A 26182-nucleotide genomic window follows, 5' to 3' on the forward strand; every position below is an offset into this window, starting at 1 on the left:
CTATTGATGTGATATCGCAAGCAATACGCCTTGGCTAGTTTATAGCTATTGTATTAGTATAATATTTATTATCGTGTACAAATAAGATAATACAATTGTAAAGTACTTACAAGATATATAACCTTATCCCATTATATTAGTATAGCTCGGCCTTAACTTATTTAAAATAAAATAAATACTTACTTTATTATTAGGCTTATAAGAAAATATAATTAGTAAGTTATTATTATAATATAATTTATTAAAAAAAGTACACGAACCTTATCCTATATTATACTTAGTATACTTATTACTTTACGTGCTAAGTAGAGAATATACTTACTGTAAAATAAACGTCCTTATTAGTAAGTATTAGCAGGTTACTACTATAGAGTATATAAAAGCGTACTAACTGCCTTCTATATTATTATTAGTATATATTTCTTTATTTATAAAACTGGCTTACCTTAAGTTCGCAAAAAAAAGGTTTCGCATCTTGCCTAGCATAATATTCGGTAACTTCTTGCGTGGTCTATAATCGTAAATATAATTAATTCTTAGCTCGATATATAGCGGTTTTATAAAGAAATTATAGGAATTACCATATTCTTAAGATCAAAAGTAACGTTATCTTCTTGTATATTTGCGATAAAATCCCAAAACAGCTTGTCGTCTTCTCTCTTTACTAGTCCGGCAAGGGATAGTCCGGCAAAACCGGCAACAAGAACAAAGTACTTCATAGTGTTGTAACTTGCTGAGTAATCGAAGTTCTAAATAAGTATAATTGGTAAGCGAGCTGAAACAAGCAGTTAATATTATTCTAAAAAAAAGGAATACTAAAAGCAAGAGGAAGTAATAGCTTTAATACACAAGTTAAATAGTTTTTTGCATAAATATTAAGTGCTAAAATTTTGCTTTATTTGGACTTTAATTTCTCTTGTAGGGTCCTCTGGCTAGTATTTTGTCAGCAGGGTTCAGGGTCCTCCAGCTAGTATTTTGTCGGCAGGGTCCCAAGTCTGTACACACTACTAACTACTCTACATCCTCGGATATAGAGGCGTAGCCGGTGTGTCGTATATTAGGCCTACCCTAATTGCACTTGTATCGGATATAAATTTCTCGTAGTAATTATAAACTATAATTTAAAGCAAGCCGACTGCTTTTCCCCTTCTCCTCTTGACTGTAAATAGACAAGTATTCGGTATATATATATTCAACAGACGTGGCCTAGTGTGCTGCTACAAGCATTGCGACTTGTTGGCTTTACGGCCCACATGCTAGGCTCTTCCATGTAACGATATTTTATGCTACTATTTTGACTTATAGGCTTCGGTTAGGTGTAGTAACTGCTACGATAGGTATTTGTATCATAGTACTCTAGGCCCTGTAATTTAACGTCTCGTATTATATAATAATGCAATCCTAGCCGCGCTGACTTTTATCAATTTATTATTAATCACGCTCTGCCCACACTTTAGAAAGTTGTGATCCCACCCGGAAACCCTGCATAACGATAAATGTAATCCTTCCTTCGGCCTCAACCCCCTTGTCAATATATGTTAGATAATTTACGGCATGCTAATACCAAGGCAAGCAGTTTATCGGTCGCTGCGAAGTATATTTGTGACGGCATGAAAACTTAGTTGCCGGCTTTGTGGGATAATTGTCACAAAAGATCGAGTATAATAAGTCGTTTTGTCGGAATAACTACTTGGCCCCTTGCTATCTGACTAATTTTGCTGCAGAAGGTACAAGGGTATTTCCAAGGCATTTACAACTGAGACGGGACCTTGGTCATGCTTTTGCATGATCCAAGGCAGGGCTGTGTCCTGACTCGATGTTGTATTTTATGCTATTTACAAGGCGCGCATAACTACAGAGACCCTCTTTTCCTGATATAAAATTTTCATGCTTTCGTTTTATAAGGCATAATTTACTAATCCTAGTATAAATCCTTTTATTCACTTACTTTAATACTCTATTTATGCAGACAATTTTTAAAAAAGCGGTAATTGCCTTTGTAGGTATTCAAACCCTGTTACTGCTTATCTGGGTTCGCGTTGATAAAAAAACTTATATTTAAAATTAAATACTAGTTGATTTTTTAAAATAGTAGGCGCGATAATAGCAGGACCCTGAATTATTAAATATAAGCAGCCTAGTATAGCTTTATGTAAGACACGGTAAAGACGGGGCCCGTAAATAGGCAGGTCAAACAAGATAGCAGGGAATAGCAGACTTCACATCGCATAAATATCTCCTGATATATTTTTCTATTTTAAAAGGATAATTAAAGCATAATACAGCCTTGACAAGCCCCTGCGCCTGCCTATTATTAAAAGTAGCTAGAGAGTCCAGCTTGGTCCACAAGTTACGTGGCATAATCCACGGGAAGGTAGTAGAGATGACAAATCCAAACCGGATAACCCTTGTGACGCCTCGAGACTCGAGGCACTCTTACTCCAACGAGCTCTATCGGACCCATTCCCTCTCAAGTGGGAGATTCCGGCTGGAACCGAAGGCCCCACCATCGACAGTAGCATTGCCGGCGTCGCCGTCCGCGAGCTCTGGGAAGAGACGCAATTGAGGGCGCGGAAGCTTCAATGTTTACTGCACGGTTGGGCTAGGTCTTGGCGACACCACCACGAGTCTCACATCTGGGGGGGAAGTGAACTGGAAACCTGTTTATTGCGTGTGTCGGGTCAAGTCTGACTCAGTGGTGACGTTTATGGCATAAACTGATGTGGAGAACGGGTGTGGAGAGGCGGTGTTGCGGTCAAAGGAGGACACGTCGTGGGTTTGAATAGGGGAAGACGAGGTGATGAAAGAGCAGGTCTGTGGCAAAACGAACAAGACCCTCGAACTTGTCAGTGAAGCGATGAAGATGGCTTTGTTGCAAGGTTTCAAGATGCGGAAGCACATGATGGGTTTAGGTTATATCGAAACCCAATTTGCGCCCGACAGTGCAAGAACCTAGGGTACTGCGCTGGCCCCCATTGCCTGTCACTTGGTATACTCGATGCTATTGTTGCCGTTTCTCAACATTGAACATGATTATTTGACCAAGGGGTGACTGGTTTCGGCTGGCCCTCTTGCTTCTCGACACGATTCGATGACGGGTACTCTGCAATAGTGGCATGTAAGTCTAGGCAACGGGCGCGGCGCGGCTGATCGGCAACTAGATGCAATGTATTGGCAGCCAACGCCCATGTTGACTCGGCTAGACCCAAGGCGGCAATCGTTCACGCGCCCATGTCTCGGTGGCATCACGACTCGACTCCTTGCAGTGGGCAGACGGGCTCATATGTTTAAAACACGAGCTGGAACCTGGTGGAATTCCAGACATGGCACAAAGGCGCCCTTGGTATCGGCCCTTGATCTCAACGGTTCGGGGCGTTTGCGCGACGTTGAGCGCAACTTTGATGCCACCAACTGTAAAGTTGGCGCCACTGGAAATGTAGATATGAGACAATGCCCCGGTTCATTGGGCCAGAACGCGTTCACGAAACCTAGCTATGAGAATGCAATGGGATACTGGCTGCCGAACCAATTTGTCTCCCTTGTCTCACAATCCAAGGAACGGTCGGTCAAGGCATACCGCGACGGCGGCCGACGTGTCAACTGTTGCCCAGGGTATTTGTGTTGGAAAATGAAGCATTGCAACTGTCCATGCCAAGGCGTGTCGATCTCTTCCGAGTCTTTTCAACTACTCCGAATGAGTTCAACCGCACAAGATTGACACGACACCATGGCTTCTGGATCAGCAGCAAGCCAGGTGCCAGAATAGAGCCCTACAGGCTAAGATGGCGTTGAATGGCGAGAGGTTTAACCAATCAACGCTCCAATTGAAACAAGGCTGTCGTATTGGTGACTGTGGCACAACGGGGCGCAAGTCTCGGCCGCCCGTCCCTGATGAACCAGAGTGTATCTATCCGTCACTGTATAGGGGAAAAGAGACGAGAGAAAGGGGAAGGGAGGGCGCCACCATGGAGTCCCCGGCCTCGTATTTTGATGGCTTGGGAGGGAATGCGCTCTCTTCGGCGGGAGCAACTATTAAGACGCCCCGACGCCAGGCAATCATGCCAACCCACCGCATTGGGCAATTTGCATCAATGGTTTCGGTTGTAACAGAATCATGCACCAGATGGTATAAAGAGGTTGCTGCATGAAATGCGGGCTGAAACCGGAACCCTTGATGTCTCTCTGAGTTGCCATCTGTCACCATGTAACCCGCGCGCTTCGGAAGCTCATACAAATGAAATCCAACTTCTCGTAGAACCGAGCCGCAGAAACTACTCTCGTTCACAGCATCATGCCACACATTTCATCATGTTGCTGGCTGCGCGTCGTCTCGTCTTCTCCATCCTTTTCAACGCGATTGTCCTGGCCAAGATAGTCCATCTTTACGTGAATGCCCACTCTTTCTCGTTGGCGGCTTTCCTGGTTTGCCTACCCGTGTTTCTTATCCCCGATGTGCTGGTCCTGCTCCTTGTGTGGTCTCTTTTGCAAAACAGACGGGGACGATGTTCTCTGCTGAGCACCGTTGCTTCGTGTCTTGTCAGGTACGGATAGCCCTTTTTCCTCAAAACATGATCAATGAGATTGGTGGCACATGCCCACCAAGCTGTGTCAATCCAGACACTGACAAGAGAACCATGAGCAATAGCATTTCGACATGTTTTGCCGCAGCAGCACTTGTCAGCTTCTTCTGTGAGACGGGAGGGGAAATCCGATGGGCCGATGCCGTCTCGGTTGCCTTTGACGCTGGCGCCAGAAAGGTAGCGTCCAGCGGCTCAGGCAATGCGTTGATAGCTTGTGCTGCGATCATTGTGGTTTCCTTCTTTATGCAGGATCTGCTGCACCGAGCTGTAGGAGCAGTCTTGCACCATGCGCGCGATCAGCTGGATTCGAGTAAGTTGGCTGGTTTCTGGACTCTTGTTCATACCGCCTCGCTAAACCGTGCCTCCACCAGTGCTTCATCTTACACCGGGAACGTATTTTGCGAAGAAGCTGGCGGATCATAATCTTTTGCTCCCCACGGTAGATAAACAGATTACTGGTTGCATCGATTTAGAAGGACTTTATGCCAGAAAAGAACAGTGTATACCAGCCAGCTGCTCTTATTCCGCTGGCTATATGTCGGGGCGTCGTTTCATTTGTTGGTGTATCATTGGCACTCAGCTTCTGGGTTGTTTATTGTGCGTCTTTCTCCAACCGAATCTTCCCTACCGCCATGCTGCGGCGACGTTGCCTCTGTCTCTACTCTCTGTCGTGCGCTCCTGTATACTAGGGGCCGCAGACCACCCGGATGTTACGTGGCCACTGCCCAACCTTGTGACAAGGCTGAAGTGGGAATCGCCAGATGGTTACTTCAAAGGCTGGGCTCCCGGAATGGACAACGAGTTCGTCAGCAAATACAGAAGTAGAGTTCCCGAGTGGCTGCCCGAGTCGCCGCCTTCCGGGTTCCATCGTTGGGAGCCTCAGTCAAAACCGACGTCTGGCAACACGTCGGACAATGCAACCGACGACGAGCATGCAGAATCTCCAGATTCCGCCTCAGACAATCAGCACTTTTATAATCCCGTAAATGACCCCTTGAAGATCAACAACCTCCATGGAAACATCTTGCCGGCGTTGAGAGACACGTTGGGGTTAGAGTCGGTCAACATACGGCATGTTGTTCTTATTCAGATGGAAAGTATGCGGCAGGAGCTGTTTCCCCTTCAAAAAGAATCCAACTTTCACAAAATGGTTTTGCAGTCACATGATGAGTCCAAGCATGATGATGTGAATCTTCAGCTGGCCCGCCTCACTGTGAACGCGGAAAGAGTAACCGGAATGTCGGGAGATTTTCATACAGCTGACGGACGACGAATTCCACCGGAATCCAAGGAGTGGCACGACAGGACAGAAGCTGGCTTAGGGGGCTTGAATGTCATCGGCACGCACACTACTTGCAGCTCGTCCATTAAGAGCCTGGCGGCGATACATTGCGGCGTTTGGCCCATGCCCGTCGACTGGTGCGAAGAATCCAAGCTCCAGAGCTATCAGCCTTGCTTGCCGCATATCTTCAAGTTACTTAATATGCTAAAGAATGAAACACTCAACGCCTCAGACTATCGTGACCATAAATGGTATCCTGCCTTTTTTCAGTCCATCAACGATGAGTTTGACGACCAAAAAAACATGGATGAGATGATTGGATTCGAGCACATCGTGACTAGACGGCAAGTCGATGACCAAGTTGCAAACAGCGGGGTGGATGAGGAAGAGGTCAACTACTTTGGATATGCTGAAACGGCGATAAAGTCTCATATTAAGGACTACATGAAGAAGGCAATAGACAGCAATCAGCGAATGTTTCTCTCTCATTTCACCAGCACGACACATCATCCGTGGAGCGTCCCGTCGTGGTTCGACAAGACGGAATACATGGGTAGTGCGCGCGGGGGACTTACGACTTCGCATGAAGACATGAACAACTACCTGAACACGATCCGCTGGAACGACGCCTGGGTAGGCGAGGTGATGCAACTGCTCGACGACTTTGAAATCTCAAACGAGACGTTGGTCGTCTTTGTGGGAGACCACGGGCAGGCGTTTAGAGAGGATGCCAAAGCCAGCGGCACGTACCAGAACGGCCATATCAGCAATTTCCGCGTGCCTCTGGCATTCAGGCATCCGCGAATCCCCCGTGTTCAACTTACCGTGAACTCAACCTCAATCAACATCTTGCCTACAGTACTTGATCTCTTGATCAGTAGCGGGTCGCTGAATGCGCGTGATACCGATGCAGCGTCGGACATTATCCAAGATTACGAGGGGCAGTCACTAATCCGTCCCTTTGAAGCCACGCATCGCGGCCGCCGTGCTTGGAACTTTGGCATTGTCAATCCAGGCGGTCGCTTCCTTGCCATGACGTCGGCCGATGTGCCCTGGCGGCTTGTTCTCCCTTGGGACGACAGTGCGGAATACGTCTTCACGAACCTTGAGAAGGACCCGCTAGAACTAGACGGCATCTTGAATTGGTCTCTGGAAGTCCTTGTGTCGGATGTTGAGCGACATCTTGGCGCGGATGCGGCCACATGGGTGCGTGAGGCAGCATCGGTTGCCCGCTGGTGGGGGATGGAACGTAAACGACTCTGGAAATACCACTGACGAGAGGCGCTGCGACGCAAATATGGGTTCTCATGAATAGAAACGGAGTCTTACTGCTATATAGCAATGCAAAAATTGCGTGGTCTACCATTGTTGCTGTTTGATGGCATCCCTGCCCTGTCTGTCTGTCTCTTGACAGTCCGATTTGGCCAGTATGGCGACTTGGTACAGGCAATTCATTGCCAATCTTATTATTACGCAGAAAATGAATGCTGCGGGCCAACTAGCCCCTTCTTACAGCAGCGGAGGCAAAAGCTATTCGGCTACATCATATACTTGGCTACCGCGCGCTTCATGCTACAGAATATGACGGTACACCATCAAGGCGTACTCCTTGGTGGGGAAATTCACATGCATTCTGTCACGGACTGTGTCTAGTTATACATACGACTTGGAGGTTTCTTACGAGAATCTTCCTTGCCAACCTAGCTGCCTATTCAATTAGCGACGTACGCACCGTGAAAGACGCTGGCGTCTTTGTATCGAGGGAATTGAGACAAACATTCTTTGTAGTTACCATAGAACATGACGCTAGTGGACCTTTGCATTGAATAGCAACGACTTAGCTAGTAGGTTTGCCGGACATCTTGTAGCTTAAACCTTGAAGCGTAATTACAAGCATCTAGATAAAAAGGCCCGAGTAGATGAGTACGTACTCGCCAACACGCGCACAGTAGATGACGTACTCGTTGACACCAAGCCTCGCCGAGGATCTAGTTTGATACGCTAGGCGTGAGCGGAAACATTTTAAATCGAGACAGAGGCAGAACAGTGTGTACATTAAATCGAACAAGGCTTTCCACCGCACCGGCCTGAAGAAAAAATGACTACACTCACAGCATAGTCGAAGCTTAATTCCAAGTCCCCTTTTTCCTAGGGTATAAAATGACTCCACACCCTCGCGTTCAACATTCACACAAACAAAAAATCACCAGCTGCTCCTCCATCTCGAAGCCGAGTAACCGCGACGATGCCGCCTTATTTACTTAGGGACGCAGACTTCTTCAAAGAATTCACCGAGGAGATTGAGAGGAACCTTAAACGTTTCCCTCGTTATGGAATTAATGCCCCTGCGATTCATGTCCAAGGAGTTTCCAGTGGCAAGGCTGCCAATAGTGATTTCAACTCGTTGCAACGACTTGTGATCAGCCTCCGCGACAAAATCCGTGCGATGGTGCACAGGGTAATTCGCCGAAACGACTATAACGAGCATACAAGTAGGGCATCTCTCACAGCATTACCTACCGAAATTATACTACAAGTCATGGGTTATTTACCCGCATCTTCGTTGTACTGCCTGCGCCAGACTTCAACACGATTCATGTTACTATTTGCCACAAAAGACCTTAAATACTTCCATCAAGCTTACGGGGCATTTAGCGTCTATACCGGGTTTAACATGGATGTATTGAGCGCTGCAGAAAAAAATGCTGTTGCGAATTCTCTACATCACGAGAAATACTGCGCCTCCTGCCTTGCGGCTGAAGAAAGCGGCGCTCTGGAGAGCAGGTTAGAAATGCTGCGCAGGTTGCGACACTGTGATGGATGTAATCGACTACATGCAAGTGCGCTCTTCTTGCCCGAGGCCCAGGAAGAAGATGGCGCCGGCGCCGGCCTGCAATGTATCGGACGGCTCGGAAATATTACACTCTGCAACCATCGTTCATGCCGGCCCACGACGTGGCGCGATGTGTGTCAAGATTCCACGTCAAGCTGGAGGTACCCCCGTGCCACGAGGCATTCACTCGTATGCACAAACCAGTCACACCAACCTGAATCGGATAGTCGTTCTATATATCTCTTCGCTGGATCCGCATTCCCACGGCTTATTGCGCAAGATAGTGCTGTCCATCCCACGGTATTTCAGATAGGGTATGGGTGGGATCTCCCCCTGCTCAAAATCTACACACCTTTTCCTACTGTAGCCTCAATTCAACGAGCGCTTTCTGAAGTGGTTCTAAATGCTTTTAATGAGCACAAGCTATGCCCACACATCTCTGCCGATAAAGAGATTCAGACTTTTATCCAGCGTGGCATTTGTGAATGCTTTAGCTCTCGTTCGTTTATCTTACCATATAGCAAACCCAACCTTTGCAAGTGCCAACGTCAAGTCACACTGGAATGTCGAATATGTGGTGCGGTATACACGTGGCATATTTGGGCCAGCCATGTGATTCTCTCCTTTCGGTATGTCTGGCATATTCAAAGACCAACCAGTCCCGGGTGGCTGGGTCTGATTGATCAAGAGTTTAAAAAAAAGCTCTTTACCAAAGAAAATCAGAATGTTCTCTGGTGTGAAACACCAAACTGTCGGACAAATACGAGGGGACGATGGGAAGCACTAGTGAAGGAGAATTTGGAGAGGGAGTATATGAATACCCCAGATAGCGAGGCTGGGAACTGGTCCGAGTATCTGGAGGCGCTGTTTGCGTCCGATCAGGGTTCCTTTCAGAACTGGTGAAGGATGACAAAGGGTTCCAAGAGAATGAATATTGGCGATGCCATGGTAGGAGATTTGAGGAAGGATTAGTAGTTGACTTCCAGAGCACGGTTATACATGGCAACTGCTTTAAGTGAGGTTATTAATACATAATGTTCTTACACATGGTTCAAGTTGAACCGTGGTCCGTGGTAGCTAAGGCCTGCCCTTTAACTGCCCAGGCTGGTATGAACTATGGGGGGCTTTAAACTGCTCTCATGAGAGATTCTCACTTTAAGGCTTGGTGTCTTGTGGATTGAATTGAAGGAAAAAGATGTTTAAGCAGTGTGGATGACTAGCAGTTGTGATTGCCGATGCGTATGTCGGCACATAAGCTGCATACGAGACCTGCAGGTATTCGAGGCGTCGGCTCTGCGACTCCTTGGATACTGCAATATTTGCAGCCTTCCGTGGCCTACCAATAGATCAAAGTCAAAGCTATGTGCGTGAAATCTAGGCGGTGTGCGTGCAACCGCCTTGAGGTGGCGGAGGGAATACGATTTGAAACATCAACCCTCAAGGCTGGGGGCGGATGCGCGCAATGCCAGGTAATAGCAAAACGCCCAACAGTCAGCGGTAGGGTAGCAAATGGTATCCTAGTCTTACAGCCTACATATAGCATATAACGGGTTAGTCATGATTGATATGCGAGTGTACCAATAGGTGCAGGTATAAGCGCCGATTGTGGTAGCACAACCCCAAGACATATTCTCTCCGTGAGAGCAAGTACAGCGCACAACAGCATAAGCGATGCAGCATGAAACACAAAATATGCAAGTCAGAAATGCCCCAACGGGGCTCCTGGCAGTGCAGTCTACGTCATCTAGAATGAGGCGAGTCTATGTATAAAGCGACGGTACCATACCACATCCCTCGTCCACCATCGAGCTTACCCAACTGTTTCCAAAAATACACACAGAGTCCAGTACCTACGGCTGCCGGCATGGCGACTAGACCAAAGAAATAATTCAAGAAGTCAAGGTATATAAGCTTCGACCCTGAAAACGGATACGGAAGAGTCGGCGCCCCGTGTTCGTCCTGATAATGATGCTAGGCAGCGAGCGTCGCCATGTCTCAATCAACCCCGTCACCATCGGCTGCCGCCATGGACAATGCCTCCGGAGGCAGCAGAGCATTTGTCATTATTGTCACTATCGGTAGCATCACGACGATATCGCTACGCTTCTGGTCCCGTAGTATTCAGAGGGCCCCGGATGGACTTGGCAGTTCCCATGTCTCCCGTTTCTGGTGGGATGACTGGGCTGCATTAGCTGCCATGGTACGTATCTGCAAACAAGAAGCTATATGCTCTGATAATACACACGTCACTAAGCTTGAATCTGGTCTCTAGCCCTTTATTCTCGGCCTATGCGGCATAATATTTGCCATGCTGTACCACGGCCTCGGCCACCATATTCAATTTGTGCCGCCAGACAAGGTTGCCATTTTTCTGAGACTCCTTTATGCCCTGTACTACATGTACAACTTTGGCTTGTTCTTCACCAAGTGCTCGGCACTACTCTTTCTCTCCCGAATCTTTTCCTGGCACGCAAATACAAGGTGCTTCAACTACGCCATTGCCATCACTCACCTCCTCAACGCCGCCTGGCTATTGGGCGTGACCTTTGGTACCGTCTTCATGTGCAACCCGGTCGAGAAAGGATGGAGCCAGCCGCTGAGCTGCGGCCCGACGAGCGCTCTGTGGATTAGCAGTGCTGTTCCCAGCGCGTGCATCGACTTCATCATCTTGGTCTTGCCGTTGCCGAAAATCTGGACCCTGAAAATGACCCGGGCGCGCAAAGTAGGCGTGACCGGTATATTCGTCCTCGGATACTGGTGAGCCGGCACGAAGGAAATCTCTTTAAACTCTAGGCGTCTGCTGAACATTACCAGTGTTATTATCGCGTCAGTCGGCCGCATGATTACCGCTCTGAAGGCTAGTACCTCCCTTAACTTGGATATAACATGTACGTTGTACTCCGTTGGAAATGTCTGGTCAATAGTATTGACTGTACTTGTACCTGCAGACTCAGTAGTTCGTCTCGGTTACTGGGTGTCTGTCGAGGCTCCCATCACTTTGTTATGCATATGTCTTCCCGCAATATCATTATTGACTCGCTATCTAAAAAAAAGTCATCCCTTGAGTATTACGAGAAATTTCAGGGCATTTTTGAGCTCTGTTAGAGACAGAAAGCCCTCCAGACCGAGAGGTCAAATTACAGACGTCACATCGTTACCCGCAGCCGAACCGCGGCAAACTAGAACGCGACCGATGCCCTCTGCCTTGTCTACCCCGACCTGGACCAATACACACATTGAGCGGCAAAGTGTTCCATCCTTGGAAAGTGTGGACAGATTATTGCCCCACGGGCATAATCGGTATTTTGCCAGCGCCAAGGAAACCACTTCTCGGACGGAAGAATGTGACGCGATCATGTCGTTTCCAGACACCAGAATTTCTTCCATTCATATCGACAAGACAGTCACCATACCGCACAGCTCCCGAACATGGCACTCTTATTAAGGGTGCTTGTCTCGAATCATGGGGAGAGTCAAACCATGATTACGACTTGCATGCTCTCTATGAGAGATGATGCGATTTGAGAGAGAGGTGAAGACAATCTTCTTTACCCAAGATCATCTTCAACCTAACAACACCAACTAGGAACGGGTGTTATTACGCGAATGACTAGTCACTTGGAACTTCTGACGTCAAAGAGTAATGGGCTGCATTGTGCTGCGACGGGGCACGGGCGTCGCATCCCCGGTGGCTTTGAGAGTATAGACTTACCCTCCGGAATTCTGTTGGGGGGAGGGTTAAAAATAAATAAGAAGCGACACCAGACTGGAGGAACATTAGGGCTGAGCGATATTCGGGAAGATTGCACAGGGCGGGGGCATTTGTTCACACAACTCACCACACGGCGCTGCCTGATGAACGAATTAACTAAATCCAGCTTTAGCGGCCTTGTCGGCACAATATTTTTGATGAATTACGGGGCAGGGACTGGTGCTAGCGGTGTCAGTGGAGGATGACTGGATGCAGATCTGGGGTCGATCTACATATGTGCGCACCGAGTTGACTAGTTGCAGCCATCGTTTTGTTGCCCAATGGTCCATGTCGTGTTTCGTTTCCCGAACCTTCTTTTCGAGCTGGTCTAATTACAGCTTCATTGCGGATCCACTCAGCATCGTGAAAGGGGGGCGGCTAGCTAGAGCCGTTGGCCTTTTGTTGCGTCGCAAAAAGGGGAACGAAGCCATTCCCCGTACCCATTGAACCTTATTTCGCACAGCCCCAGAACGAACCAACCCAGAATCGACTATTGACAGTTTGGCACGCGGTGGCTCTAGTCAGTCTCTGGTCCGGCACTTGTTGCTGCCTGGTTGGTGCAACTCGATGAAATGTCACCAAAGGCGATTGGATTCAAATTCGAACCATTCTAGGAAAGAACAATGTCCATGTCATCCTCGTCTATACCTTTAATCACAAGCGCAGAGGCACATGGCAACATGTTTGAATCTAATCTTCACCATGCTACGCAAGTACATACTGCATCCAAGGCTAAGCGGCTATACACTTGGCATCTGTCTTTCAACGGAACAAATTTCGACATGTCAACATGGGAGGCAACTTGACGCCACAAAACCAAGTCCCATGTCTAGCACAGGGCTGGTTTCAGGAAAGGCTCCCCCATAACTGAGAACGAAGACCCCAGCCTGTCTCAAGCCAATGGAATGGAGCTCTTCAATATAGCCTAAATTGAGCCATGCTTAGCTCTACTTCAGGTTACCAAGACTGTGCTGCTTGACACTTCGACAAGCAACAGGGGAGCCTCACAGAACCTCTCAACAACCGCTACTAGTCTCTTGACCTGAAGGCAACCAAGTGGAAACGGGCGCCGGTTGGGAAAACTCATGAAAGGGTGTGCATCGACTTTTTGACACTATTCACCAAGCTCTCCTAACCGAAAAAGAAACCTACTAGCTTCAAGAAGCTTGGCCCTATTCCACTTTTGTCACCGTGGAATTTTGGCGTCAAGAAAAACGGTGAACAACGGCTGCCTCCATGCCCCAACTACTTCATCTACGGGATATGCTTCAATCGACAAGTTTGAACTTCCGGTACAGGTGTGGTGCTTTAAACTGCCCAATGTAGAGCCACATAATACAGCCTTTAGTAATGAAACCTCATACCATCCACAAATTCCATGCATCTTTGAACTTGTGTCCTTCTCATCCGAGTGTTTGAGTCTGTCAATCACCAATCGAAGGGGAATTTCTCTCTAGACAGGACTTCATAACCGCCCAATAGCCCCTAGACAACGCCGTGCGTAAGAAAATCTCCATACTGCCTCAAATAGGCCTATCTGTGCAGGTCAGTCATGACAAGCGACGAACCAAGCCAGGATAAGAAGGCACCCAGCGATCAGCTCTCACGGAGGTCTGATCGTTATTGTTTCAGGGGACTCGCCGTCAGCTTCTCTATCCCTATTCTAGCACTTGTTTATCGCGCCGGAAGAAATTTCTGGGTCTGTTTTGCCCTCGACTTTATTGTATTGCTCCATAGTCCTTTCGAACGATGACATATTTCCTGACCGATGATCAACGTCCAAGCGCAAACTTCACCCTCACCGCGGTGTAGTCGCGGGATGGGAATCCTAGCTAATTATTGTCCCCTCTAACGGTGGCACTAGCCAATGCGGGCACCAAGCATGTAAGTCGACTTGGTGGACGTGGGAAATCTATATCGAGTCTGTTGCGCTGCTACAACGTCCACGAGCTATATAATCCAACAAGCGGCTCCAAATTCTCAACATATTTATTCTTTATCAACCGTCACCAATTCATTCTTTAAACAGCACTCACTCATTTCTTCTTTCTGTCTTTTTCTCACCAGGCTCAGTGTCTTCTTCTGAACCACCGATCGTTACCAAAATGCGCTACTCCATTGTCTTCGCTGCCTCTCTCGCTGCCCGCGTCTCCGGCCACGGCCTAATCCGATCCATCGAGGGCGCCAATGGAGTTTCCATGCCAGGTTTGACTGGTGAGTCCCTGTTTTTTGCCACTTTTCAGATTATCCTCCCGTTTCATGTACTAACAGCTGCGAAAAGTTGCCGACGGCACTCCCCGCGACTGTACAAACAATCCCTGTGGCTCGCAAGCGGACACAGCCATTATCCGCGATGTCCAAATCAAACTTGGCAAATGCGGTCCGTTGGGCCAAACCCAAGGGCATGGCAGTGTTAATGCCTCTGCTGTTGTCGCCAGCTTCATGGGCACAGGCGGACCGCCTCCCGTCAACAAGCGCCCCGATGGAGCCTTGGGAACCATTGGCGTGGTGCCAAGCGAAGACAATAGCTTTATGACCCCTGACCAACGCCGCGAAGAGTACAATCGCCAGGCTGCCGAGCTCTTCAAAGGCGAGAGCAATGACGTGGTCAGCCCCATGACGCCTTATGATGGCGCGGGCAAAGGCAAGCCCAAGAACAAGAAGCCTCCCTACGGCGTGGGAAAAGCAAAAGGCAAAGGCAAAGCCAAGGGGAAAGCCAAGGGCGTAAACAAGAAGTCCTCCAAGATTTATCGCAGTGAGACTTTGAATGGCGATATGCGCGGCCAGGGTGCGGAAACGGGACTTCCCACGTGTAACGACGAGGGCGTCATCAACTTGATCTATCACCAGGTTGGTAGCCCAATGTCCATTCTAAAAGCCATGCCAATTCTGGCGCTGACGATTCCCATTTATTTAGATTAATGAAGATGGCGCCGGCCCTCTCGATGCTGCCATCGACTGCACCTCCGGCGGCTCTGATGCCAGCGCGTTCCAGCCGGCATCCGTCATTCGTGACATCCCCGGCTCTGCCGGTATTAGCTCGATAACGAATACTGATCACCCCGTCCAGGTCCAGATGCCCGCGGGCATGACATGTAATGGAGAGGTTGCCGGCGTCAAAGGCGTGTGCATTGTTCGTGTGCGCAATACCGCCGGCGCTGGTCCTTTTGGCGGCAGTGCCGCTTTCACGCAGAGCCAGGAGAGCCGCAAGCGTGCTATTGCCTATCGTCTTCAGAAGCGCATGGAAATTGGCAGCAGCAAGAGCAATTAATGTGGACGGGATAGCATGAGTTGGCAGTCGCTAGCTACGGCCGTCTGGCTTCGTATAGCCATCACTTAGTTGCTCCCTTCGTGGCTTATCTGTACTATTCAAATAAAACTAATTTTAATCAAGGAAGCTGAGACAGAACTAGATAAAGGCCTGCAATATAAATTAAGTTCAGTCATGTTATGTACGCACTCTGATGAGCTGCTTACCTCTAGCCCATTAAAAGGTGTCCATGATCTTATCGCCACTAGGATATTTCCTGGAAATCTAGTAACCTCGGCAATTTCAAGCAGATATAGCCTGACTTGTTGTGTTTTATTAAAGGTTCCCTTTTCATGCCCGCCCGAGGAATAGACTGTAACGTCACTCGCTAAAAAGGCCTTTTTTGTACAAGAGGCATGAGAAGAGAAGTGAAAGTGGGTTGGGAAGAAGAATTTGTCTATTCGGCGCTGTGTGCACATCGCATTATAATTTGATACGCATCTATCGCCAGATCAACGTAGCTATATACGTTGGTATGGAATCACCAAGTCACAGTAGTTCAAATTCCCGGAGAATTACAAATGCAAGGAGTCGGCAGAGATCCTCGTAGCCATGGAGATTATGTAAGAGGCTTCCGAGACATCAGTATCGGTCAGCGTTTGGAGACAAGCGTACCGAGACGTACATCTCTTTAGCGATTAGCGAGAGCTACGGTTAGGAAACACAAACTTGAATGTGAAAGGGCACCAGACATCATATATCGTACGTGTGTCGCAATATCCTAGCTTACAAACAATACAAATTGAGGTAAAGGTTCCCATCTAGCCCTCTGTCTGTTATCATTTAGAATATATAGGCATCGAACTACCTAACGACCTGGCATACCTGGCTACAATTGTAACTAATTTCCCTAAAACTCATTAGAGTAATGTCATATCCAAGTGCCTACATACTGCATGATAAATATACACATATCTGTAAATGCGCTTGTTTTACCGACCACTGCCAGTAAATCTCAGCGCTTCGTTCCCTATCACTCCCGTCTTCACATCGACTCCATTAACCTGACCATTACCTTGGGGAAACATGATTTGGTCGAATTTAGTGACTACAGATTTTACACCACTGGTAAAACCTTCCCCGTTGAAGTTACAATGCCCACCACTTGGAGTGTTGTCCACCGTCTGAAGTGCGTTAATCTGCTGGGTATTCAAGCCTTCTTTCTTAGCCTCGTCTTCATACGCCTTGACCGCCGCAGGGATGGAATCTCGTAGAGACGAGAGCTCCTTCTGGGATGACTGGGTGTGAATTCGAGTATTAGAAATGGCAGCTGCAGCTTCGGGGGTGAAGTTGACTTGAGGAGGTAAACCGCCGCAGTTTAGTAGAACTCCTGTGTTTGGGAATTGGCCCATATGGGCCGGTATAAAGAAGCCGGAAAGCGTGAGAGAACCACCACTAACGCCGGTGAACCAGACATTTGACTGATTAAATGCGACCATTTTGGGGAGCTCTTTGGTGATAAGATCGGCAACAGCTTTGGAATGAGGGACCCCTTGGGACCTTTGCTGATTTCCGTTGTTAGCACCACCCCATTTGAGGTTTTTGTCCGGGGCAAGGACTGCAACGCCCATCAGATTGGCATTGACGCCTTGGTTGGGAAAGTCAAAAAACGAGTCGCCCCCATCACCATGAAGCAACACATTCATGCCAATCGTGCCTTCGGTATCTGCAGCACGAGCAGCATTGCCACTCTTCACGCCAGAGGCTGCTTTGAATTGGTCGGCAGGGGCGCTGACTTTATATCTGATATTAAGGCCACTGATTCGTCTTGGTTAGCTGAGTTGAAACTATATTGCAAAGCTTTAAGACGCGAGTGCTCTTACTTAATCTTGACGGTTTTATCAAGAATGACGGAACCATCTTCGGCCTTGGAAATGCCTCCCGGTTTCTGGGCCGCCTGTTGCTGCAGTGTTTGTTTTGTCTTGCCGCCGCCCTTGCCGCCTTGATTACTACCTTGTTTGCCTTGTTTACGCTGAGGAGCGGCCTCACCAAAGCATATGCAGAGGATTAAGAGAGCACATAGGACCAAGAAGCCAGTTCCTTTTGGTTTGAACATTTTTGCAAGTACTAGTTAAGTGCTGCATAAAATAATAGTATAAAAAATAACAATAGGGAAGATTACCTCTGTATAGAGAGTCTTGAACTGCGGGCCAGCCGATACAAGAAGAGGAAGAAAAGACAAGACGAGAAAGAGAACCTGCTTTAATTAGGGAAGTAGTTAGATTTTGAGGTACACATGAGCAAGCAACGTGAGTTCCAAACAGTAGCAGAGCTATGGTACCAGGAGTTTCGGATCCGGTTTCAGCAAGAGATCAAACGTTGTCTTTACAGCCGAGTATCTAGATGGCCCACAGACAGATGAGGCAAGCACTACTGCGACGGGCTCCACTTGGTTTAGCAATCGATTGGTCATTACCGATGTTACCGAGCTTGCTGGAAGGAGTACATATGTAGCCGCTAGTCGTTAGGCACTGGGATGATTGGGTGCAAGGGCGCGAGCCTCAGGCAAGGCAGAGGTTGCAGGCTATAACAAAAGGCTCGTGGCTTATCCCTTTGGCTGTTCGAAGGTGCCGATTTCGTACCGGCCCTCTTTGTCTGAGATATAGTAGATACCTGGTTTAGTGCGTATAAATATGTACCTTTTTGTATATATAAAGATAAATAGTACTTATATCTCTATATAATATGCTAGTATATTAATGTATCTCTTATATTGAAATTTTTAATTGGTTGACATCCTTGTGTGGTACAAAATCGGCACCTTCAAACACCCAAAGGGATCCAGGCTACATTCTCATGAGTGGCGGCCGGTTTAGTTCTTACATGGATTAACAAGAATGTGCTAATCATGGTCGCCGCGCTTGCCCCTTGCCCAGAAATAGAGCGTCGGGGCTCTTTGGCATCTCTATACCCCTGAAGATTGGGACGCGGCACCCAGGTAGCTACGAGAGTGTTTCAGCCCAGCGGAGTTGCCAGCATTGTCAAGGCTCAAGTGTGCTCAACATTGGTCGGGGCATGTCAATCCCAATAGTCACATCAATTGATGTCCTACTACTGACACTTAATATGCTACGCGAAAGCCACCTCAGTGCCCTGTGTCCAAATCTTCAAGTTCGCTCGATCCCTTGCGGCGCAGTTATAACTCCCCTGATAGTCTCTGTCCCAATTTCGCGGCTACAGATGTTATTCAATGTGAAATTGGTCCTTGATTGGATCCATCGACAGAGAGAATTCAGACCTTTAATATATTTGGAAATAGAAATGCTTCGAAAATGCCACCTTTGCATTGGACAAAAAGGCCGTGGCTCGTATGTTTTGCGATCAAGCTTATAGTCAAGTTCGAATTTGAGACGCTAAACTGAACCTTGTAGACAAATTGCTCCTACTGGATAGTCATTTGATAACAGTTGGTACGAATAACTTACTCGTTGGCAGTCTGGATGCCACAAAATCGGTGGGTTACCTGCTCAGACTTGTACATACATATGTACAGAAATGAACAGCGGGGAGAAGCTCAGCCGCGGCAACAAGAGCCTCTGGATGTTGGGACCCACAGTCACGTGCCAGGTAATACAAAGCTTACTGCTACGCCTGTACACTTTAGCTACCTTTTCTCTCCTTGACACACACAAAAAAGTCTCTCTTTATTAGCTCTATTATAATATATGCTTGTTATTTGCACACTCAAGCTCTTGTGACTTCGCTCGTAGACCCCTTCCGTGGTCCCTCACACTGGAACTCGGTTGGGTTGAAAGAGAGCATGCTAATTGCAAATGCAACACAGATATTATTGTTCAAGTTTCAGAATACCATTGCCACAGTGATACAACAAGGTTTACCATTGTAAAACCACATGCACCATAGGCCATCCCAGACATCCGCACGACACATTCACATGCGACTCCGTATACCCTCCCCAACAACCAGCTATTCTACGTGTTTTCTACGGAAGATGCAGCCCTCCAAACGGAGGTCGCGTTCAAGGCGATGTATGGCTTTTCTCATGTCGGCAAGTATCCAGCCTCGCCCACACAACCCTGATTTTCGTCCCACATCCTTAGGCACGGCTATCTTGCCAGAGTATTGTGCTCTTCATGATGTCGCAGGCCAGAGCCACGCAGCTCTCACAGCGGCTTTACTTGTCTAGTGGCAAAACTGGACAATCGAAGAATGGAACTATCCATCCCGTAATTGCAGCGCAAGGCACCTGCTCCCTTCTTGGCACGGGAGAAGACAGGTGAATTCGGCTTGGGAGACGGGACTCTGCCATTTTGATCTACTAGTCACGTTGATCTGCAACTCACGAGGAGCAAAAAGCCTTTCAAACAGCGTCTTCTTGGACCCCGACGTGGCCTGTAATGTCTATGGGGCTTGCAGTACGATCAATTCGACAGCGTAGTGGATTAAGGAGATGGGATCGGAAGATCACAGCCCCATAGAAGGTGATGGTCGGTGTGCAGCTAGAGGGAGTCCTGGTCGTTGGTCATGGCACCTGGGGGAATAAGTTGGCTAGTTGTAGCGCCACGTATGCCATTAGACAAATCGGATGCGCCGATGTCGGCGCGTTTTCCGTAGCAAGCTGAAGAGGAGAGAAGGAAGGCCATCTCGGTGGCTTCTGGGGCAATTGGGTTTTAGAATAGTCCAAGTGGCGACTGTGTTTATACATATTTTGCTTGGCCAAGGCCAGTTAACGCTTTACTAGCCCTTGTCGCAATGGCCCCGGGTATATGTAGGAGATCAGCCACTATGTCACTTAAAGTGTCTGGTCTGGGGTGTTGGTGAAACAACCAGCAACCACCCCCTACTCAACTGAGGTGATGTGCCACCAGCAACGGCCACCCGCTTCTGCAACGATTTTAACTCCGCATTCACTTCGGGCAAGGTGTGAAAGTGGCGGAGACGGGAGACGGACGGCGCCACGTGGTTTGGACATGTTGAGTCTTGAGTCGTGACAACCCGCCACTGCTCTCCAATACAAACCTGCGTCCCCCTCGCATGCTGCACATGTTCCCTCCTCTCTGCCGGCGATATTGCCATGTTTGGAAGTACGGGCAAACATGGATTCAGACAACGACGCCGATATCCTGATTCTCACGGCCGTCTTTGGTTTCGCGTCAACCCTCTTTATGGTATTGCGCCTTGCAATACGCAAGATTAAAAAAAGGCCGCTCGACATCAGTGACTACCTGACGCTTATTGCCATCGCATGTGTCCAAGCCCGGACTGCATTTACGACCGTCGTCGTCCTTTGGGGCAACAATAACGACTACCTGATTGACGAACACCCAGACCCGACCGAGATATACCACCTTGTAGTTGGGAGCAAGCTTACACTAGCGAATAGATTTATATACAACACATAGTAAGTAGCAGACGGCGCACTGAATAAGCACTCACGGAACATATCCGCCTTGTCTCACCGTACTAATGATATATCTGTTCATAGCCTATGGATACAGAAGGCAGTCGTCCTCCTTTTCTACAGGCGAATATTCTCAGTATTGCCTGCGGCGGCGCAGATAATTGCCATATACTGGATCGTTCTCTGTGCCACGTATCTTGCCGCTCAGGCTGCCTGTGTCCTCGACTGTGTTCCGTTGCGCCTCTATTGGCAGGTTGTGCCAAACCCTGGTAAGTCCTCTGCTTCCATGCTGTGAGAGCCGGGCTCTAGATTGTATCCTGTCTAACGAGATGGAACGACAAAAACAGGCTCCTGCACCAGAGCTCACATTCAACTCTCGACTTTTATCTCCATGAATATTTTCACTGATTTGCTGCTTATTGTATTTCCAGTGCCTTGGATATTGTCACTTCAACATACTACCTTAAAACGGTATGTGTGTCGCTCAGTAACTCTTGAGAATCGCGGAATAGTGAGTGGGTTGTGCAGATGCTAATCGTACCAGCCGACTCCAAATAATTGGACTCTTCTCTATAGGCGTCTTCCTCATCGCTATTGCCCTCGCGCGTTTACCGGTGTACAAAGACGGCACCTCGCAAGACCGGCGACATCTTTGGGGGTCCATTGAGCAGTTTTGCTCCGCACTTGTAGCTAATCTTCCAGTTATTTATAGCCTCCTCAGAAAGACATCCTCCGGACAAATCCCTCCACGGCTGACTAGGGCTGCCTCGCTCGATCGCAGGGGGCTACCGAGGTCGTCGTCGCTATCCTCTTGGGCGTCGGAAGTAGAACTAGGCAGTTGGCCGTCCCCCAATACTACGCTTGACTCCAAAGGCACCTCTACTATTACAATCGACCATCTTGAACGAGCGGTGATACCCCGTGATCCGCCTTAGTATCGGGAGCGTAACTGTCTTTGTCCTCTGGACAAATAAATATTCGGTGTTCTACGATGTGCTGTGGTGGCATTACATGAGCAGCTCACCACCAATTATGCTAGGATTCGATCAGCGGCCCTCTCTCTCACCAAATCGGACGTCGATAAGTCAGCGTACGGTCAAGGAGTCGTTGTGTTCGAACCTGTAGCGGGGAACAGACTTGATGTGTCAAGCGAGAAACGTACTCTTCAGCAACTCAAAGGTAGTGGCCCTAATTATTTACAAAAAGCGGCTCTCCAAAGATGAGCTGTTTGTATAAACCACTAGACGATTATTAACAGTCCTATAGTGCCCAATTGGCTCCTCCAACGAGAGATCGAGCCGCGCGCCAACACGTCTTGATCTGTCTCGGGATGACTTCAAGCATCTTTACGCGACTTGGACCCAACAGAATCCGGTGACCTGAGCTGCCGTGTATTGCCAAATCATGAGGCTCTCAAGGCACGTTTCGTCAGTGAAGTGGTTGTCGGGCTTGACGCCTGGCTTGGAACAGCAGGGCACAGGTCGAGCCGAATTTTGTTTCCAGTTGGGGATTTTCACAGTCTACTGTACTTTCTACAATATAGATTCTTCGCCAAGTCAATTCTTTGAGACAGACTCAATATAAAGTACTCCGTAGTAGTGTCAGTTTTCAGGGGGCTGTTGTTAGTGCTAGACAACTAGTCTGGGTCTCGTACCTGCTGGTTCAGAGATAATAGTCCAAGTGTAACTTTGAAACCCGGCCCAGAGCCCGTATTATATTATGTAGTGCAAGGAAATAGGCCAAAATATCGTGACAGAGTACGTGGCACTAACTGCCTCGTTAGTCTTTTCTCACAGATTCATGTACAAGCGACAAGCCTATCCTCCCAATTACGAAACGCGCCATCTCCCCATCATTGGCAATTGGCACTTCTGGGTCGTGCCATAAAACGATGCGGTAATTCCGGCCTTCTCTCCTGCACACCAGACTTCTTATGAGGGCACATACTATGCCATCCGAACACCGACCGTTGTCCACGTAAGGCTGCCTCCAATTATACTCTGAGCTTCAGGACTTGCTGATGCCATATACGTGCTATTATTTGCGGCGTGTACAGAGTGGCAGCTACAACTGGCCCGTCGTTAGGTGGTGTTTTCACCAACAGGCTTGTGTGGCAAGGGCTCAGTAGAGGGCTTGGAGCAATTTAGCTCAATTCAACTAATAACAGTCTTTGGTATCAAAGGTCCTTGGTTTTCCTCAAGGCCTTAAGGGACCGAAGACGTCTATTTATACAAGAAGTTAGTGAGGACCTTCTGCCCTAATCCCGTGACTGTAGCCCTTATGTAACAGGGCGATTTCCGTGTAACAGTGTTATACGTACTGTGCACCTCTTGCTTCCGTTGGCCATCTTGCTAAGATAAGCAACCTTGCAGGACGGTTATACAAACGCCTACAACTGTGACGACGGCGGCGATGATGGCGGTGGTGGTGTCGATTTCCCCTTTGAAGAACATTTTTTCTGCTTCTTCTTCTTCTGCTTCTGCTTCTTCTTCTTTTTGGGCTTCTTCTTCTTCTCTTTGGGCTTTTTCTTCTTCTCCTCGAGGTGGGCTCTTGGTCTTTGGTGCTCCTTCACAAATTCACGTCCTGGCTCGCGTTCTTGTTCTGGCACTTGTGGTGCTGGTGCGGGTCCGATTGCCTTGAGAGACATGATCTTTCCCTAAACGTTTTTGTATGTACTGCTGTTGACCACTTGAGACTGGTCTGGTACGAAAGTTCACATGCATGCCATTTGATGTCCATGTCTCCACCAGTTGACCCTTCACAGGCCTGGGAAGGATAAATTGATTGTATGGAGTTAACTCGGCCAAGCAGACCGGACCAGACTCGACCAGGCTCTTTCCGTTAAAGCTTCACGCAGCAGCAAAGGGCAAGCAAAGGGCACCTAGGCGCTTTTGTGCATTCCCTGTGGCATGATGGCGCAATGTCCCGGCTGCAATGCGTCGGGCGACCTGTACTTACCAATACATCCCTCGAGGAAAGGCCACCATGTCAATCAACTACGGTCCTGATCTGAAAGTGTTGGGACTCGGGACTGCTGCGATGCACGTCGACATCTGCGCTTTAATCACATAAATATCTTAATAGTTATAGGTATATATTAGCTATTTTACGAAATATATAATATAACTCTCGTATTATAATAGGTGTTTATATAGTATTTCTTTTTATATCTTAAAATTTATAGTGCTTAACTGATATTTCTGGTTCTCCCAAGGGTAAATTGCTCGGCGGGCTTACTCTTTTTGCTAGGTACACTAACCCCTGTTAATAGGTAAGTGTTTATTATATTTAAATACTTTTTATATACTTTTAAGAGCTAATTTATAATAGAATATATTTACTTATAATAAAATATAAAATAATATATTATAATATAGCTTAATATATTATAATATAACCTAATATATTATAATATAACTTAATATATTATAATATAGCCTAATATATTATAATATAGCTTAATATATTATAATATAGCCTAATATATTATAATATAGCTTAATATTTAAGTACTTAAAAGTGTGTAAGCGCACCTAGTAAAAAGAGTAAGCCTGCTAAGCAATTTATTCCTAAGGTGTTACTAACCTTACTATTTAGTCTCGCTTATTACCGTAACTGGACTTCGGGATTAGCAGTTTTATTACCTAACTCCTTTCTGTTATTAGTTTGCTTGTCACGCTTAGTATTTCTTCACATAATAAAGCCGGCGCTGGCAATAGATAAACCCGCCAAGACTCGCAGGAGGACCATAACGTCACCCCTAATCCGTTATTAAGTAATAATAAAAGGTGATGTAAGAATCGTAAAGTCCACAGTATGCAATAATCTTGCTATCCTTCTAACGTAGTACCTCCCAAGTAGAGTACGAGCAGAATGCTAACAATGGCCGGCACGAACACGGGGATACCGATAGGATCTCAAAAAATCGCTGCAGCGGGCTTAGGCGATATACCGGGGCTCTTGAAGAAGAATATTATGATAAGGAAAACGAGGGATGCAACAGGGAGATTAATGTAAAAGCACCGTCTCCATGACTCAAGTTAGTGAGGTTTTGTCAACGCCAAAACAAACCAGTTAACCTTTCGTGCTCTTACAAGTGTTACACGGAAATGGCTGGTTACATAAGGGCTACAGTCACGAGACCTAAGGCAAAGTCACTTACCAACTTCTTATATAAATAGATGTCTTTAGTCCCTTAAGGCCTTGAGGAAAACCAAGGAGCTTTGATACCAAAGACTCTTATTTGTTTAATTGAGCTATTGCTCTAAGCCTTCCATGTTGAACCCTTATCACAAACACGCTCTTATTATCAAGAAAGCTTCTTAGGTTTAATGCTTTTCGATGTGAATCTCTGCTAATACTAGGCAGATGAGACCTTGCCGAGGCTTAGTACGTTTGACACATCGCTGTATTGATTGAGTACTCTTTTATTTACGCTCATACTTGGTAGCTGATAAAGAGGACAAGCCTGGTACGTTGATTGTATTACCACGCCAACTTTTTGCTGTTTCATTTGTACTGACACTTAGTAGCCGCCGAAACCATCAAAATTCGTACGTCAATTGCATGACTGTGCTCTTTTTCCTACTTCATTTGTTCTAACATTTAGTAGTTGCCGAGGCCGCCCAAATCTGTACGTCAATTGCGTTACTATGCTTGATTTTTCTTACTTTATTTGTACTAAGACGAAGTAGGCCTGAACAATGAAGAGCGCAGAGAGGCCTTGAAAGAGGCCTCTAAAGAGGCAGCCAAGAAGACCAAGGAGGATGGGCAAAAAATTACCAGGCTTGAGAAGGAAAATAAGCGTTTGAGAGACCACTTGGGGGACATGGAGAAAAGCCATGAGCAAAAAAGCAGCCTTATAAAGCAGCTAATGAATGATCTTGAGGAGGCTAATAGGAGGGCAATTAAGTAGCTATTACACGGAAAAGGCCCAACAGATCGCGAAGCCTAACAAAGGGGCTTCGCCGATACAGGACTTGTCAAGTTAGTTACACAGCTGGAGCACGTGCCCGGGCAAGGACCCTAGGCCCGGGCGTTCCTTTCATGTATATAAGGCGGTTA

General features: G+C 47.3%; 6 protein-coding genes across 6 annotated transcripts; 4 read left to right on the top strand and 2 right to left on the bottom strand.

Annotated features, from left to right (window-relative positions):
* Positions 1 to 5370: 5370 nt before the first annotated feature.
* Positions 5371 to 7137, top strand: MAA_08291 (sulfatase domain-containing protein; the record flags this gene model as incomplete). The annotated part of the gene is made up of 1 exon (XM_007826289.2): positions 5371 to 7137. One exon carries the CDS (start codon positions 5371 to 5373, stop codon positions 7135 to 7137), a length of 1767 nt encoding a protein of 588 aa, XP_007824480.2.
* A 3548-nt stretch (positions 7138 to 10685) lies between these two features.
* MAA_08290 (uncharacterized protein) lies at positions 10686 to 11456 on the top strand (the record flags this gene model as incomplete). The annotated part of the gene is made up of 2 exons (XM_007826288.1): positions 10686 to 10895; positions 10968 to 11456. 2 exons carry the CDS (start codon positions 10686 to 10688, stop codon positions 11454 to 11456), a joined length of 699 nt encoding a protein of 232 aa, XP_007824479.1.
* A 3095-nt stretch (positions 11457 to 14551) lies between these two features.
* Positions 14552 to 15717, top strand: MAA_08289 (cell surface protein (Mas1); the record flags this gene model as incomplete). The annotated part of the gene is made up of 3 exons (XM_007826287.1): positions 14552 to 14660; positions 14728 to 15296; positions 15364 to 15717. 3 exons carry the CDS (start codon positions 14552 to 14554, stop codon positions 15715 to 15717), a joined length of 1032 nt encoding a protein of 343 aa, XP_007824478.1.
* A 971-nt stretch (positions 15718 to 16688) lies between these two features.
* On the bottom strand, positions 16689 to 17812 carry MAA_08288 (Cyclin-like F-box; the record flags this gene model as incomplete). Its single annotated transcript, XM_007826286.1, has 2 exons — positions 16689 to 17523; positions 17580 to 17812. The coding sequence occupies 2 exons, from the start codon at positions 17810 to 17812 to the stop codon at positions 16689 to 16691; spliced, it is 1068 nt and encodes a 355-aa protein (XP_007824477.1).
* A 3001-nt stretch (positions 17813 to 20813) lies between these two features.
* On the top strand, positions 20814 to 22053 carry MAA_08287 (PTH11-type GPCR protein; the record flags this gene model as incomplete). Its single annotated transcript, XM_007826285.2, has 4 exons — positions 20814 to 21118; positions 21203 to 21387; positions 21550 to 21589; positions 21663 to 22053. 4 exons carry the CDS (start codon positions 20814 to 20816, stop codon positions 22051 to 22053), a joined length of 921 nt encoding a protein of 306 aa, XP_007824476.2.
* Positions 22054 to 23507: 1454 nt separating this feature from the next.
* Positions 23508 to 23765, bottom strand: MAA_10757 (Peptidase A1; the record flags this gene model as incomplete). The annotated part of the gene is made up of 1 exon (XM_011412475.1): positions 23508 to 23765. One exon carries the CDS (start codon positions 23763 to 23765, stop codon positions 23508 to 23510), a length of 258 nt encoding a protein of 85 aa, XP_011410777.1.
* Positions 23766 to 26182: the final 2417 nt, after the last annotated feature.

The sequence above is a fragment of the Metarhizium robertsii genome, assembly GCF_000187425.2.
Source record: "Metarhizium robertsii ARSEF 23 chromosome Unknown MAA_Scf_1, whole genome shotgun sequence".
In the NCBI taxonomy this organism is placed as follows: Eukaryota; Fungi; Ascomycota; class Sordariomycetes; order Hypocreales; family Clavicipitaceae; genus Metarhizium; species Metarhizium robertsii.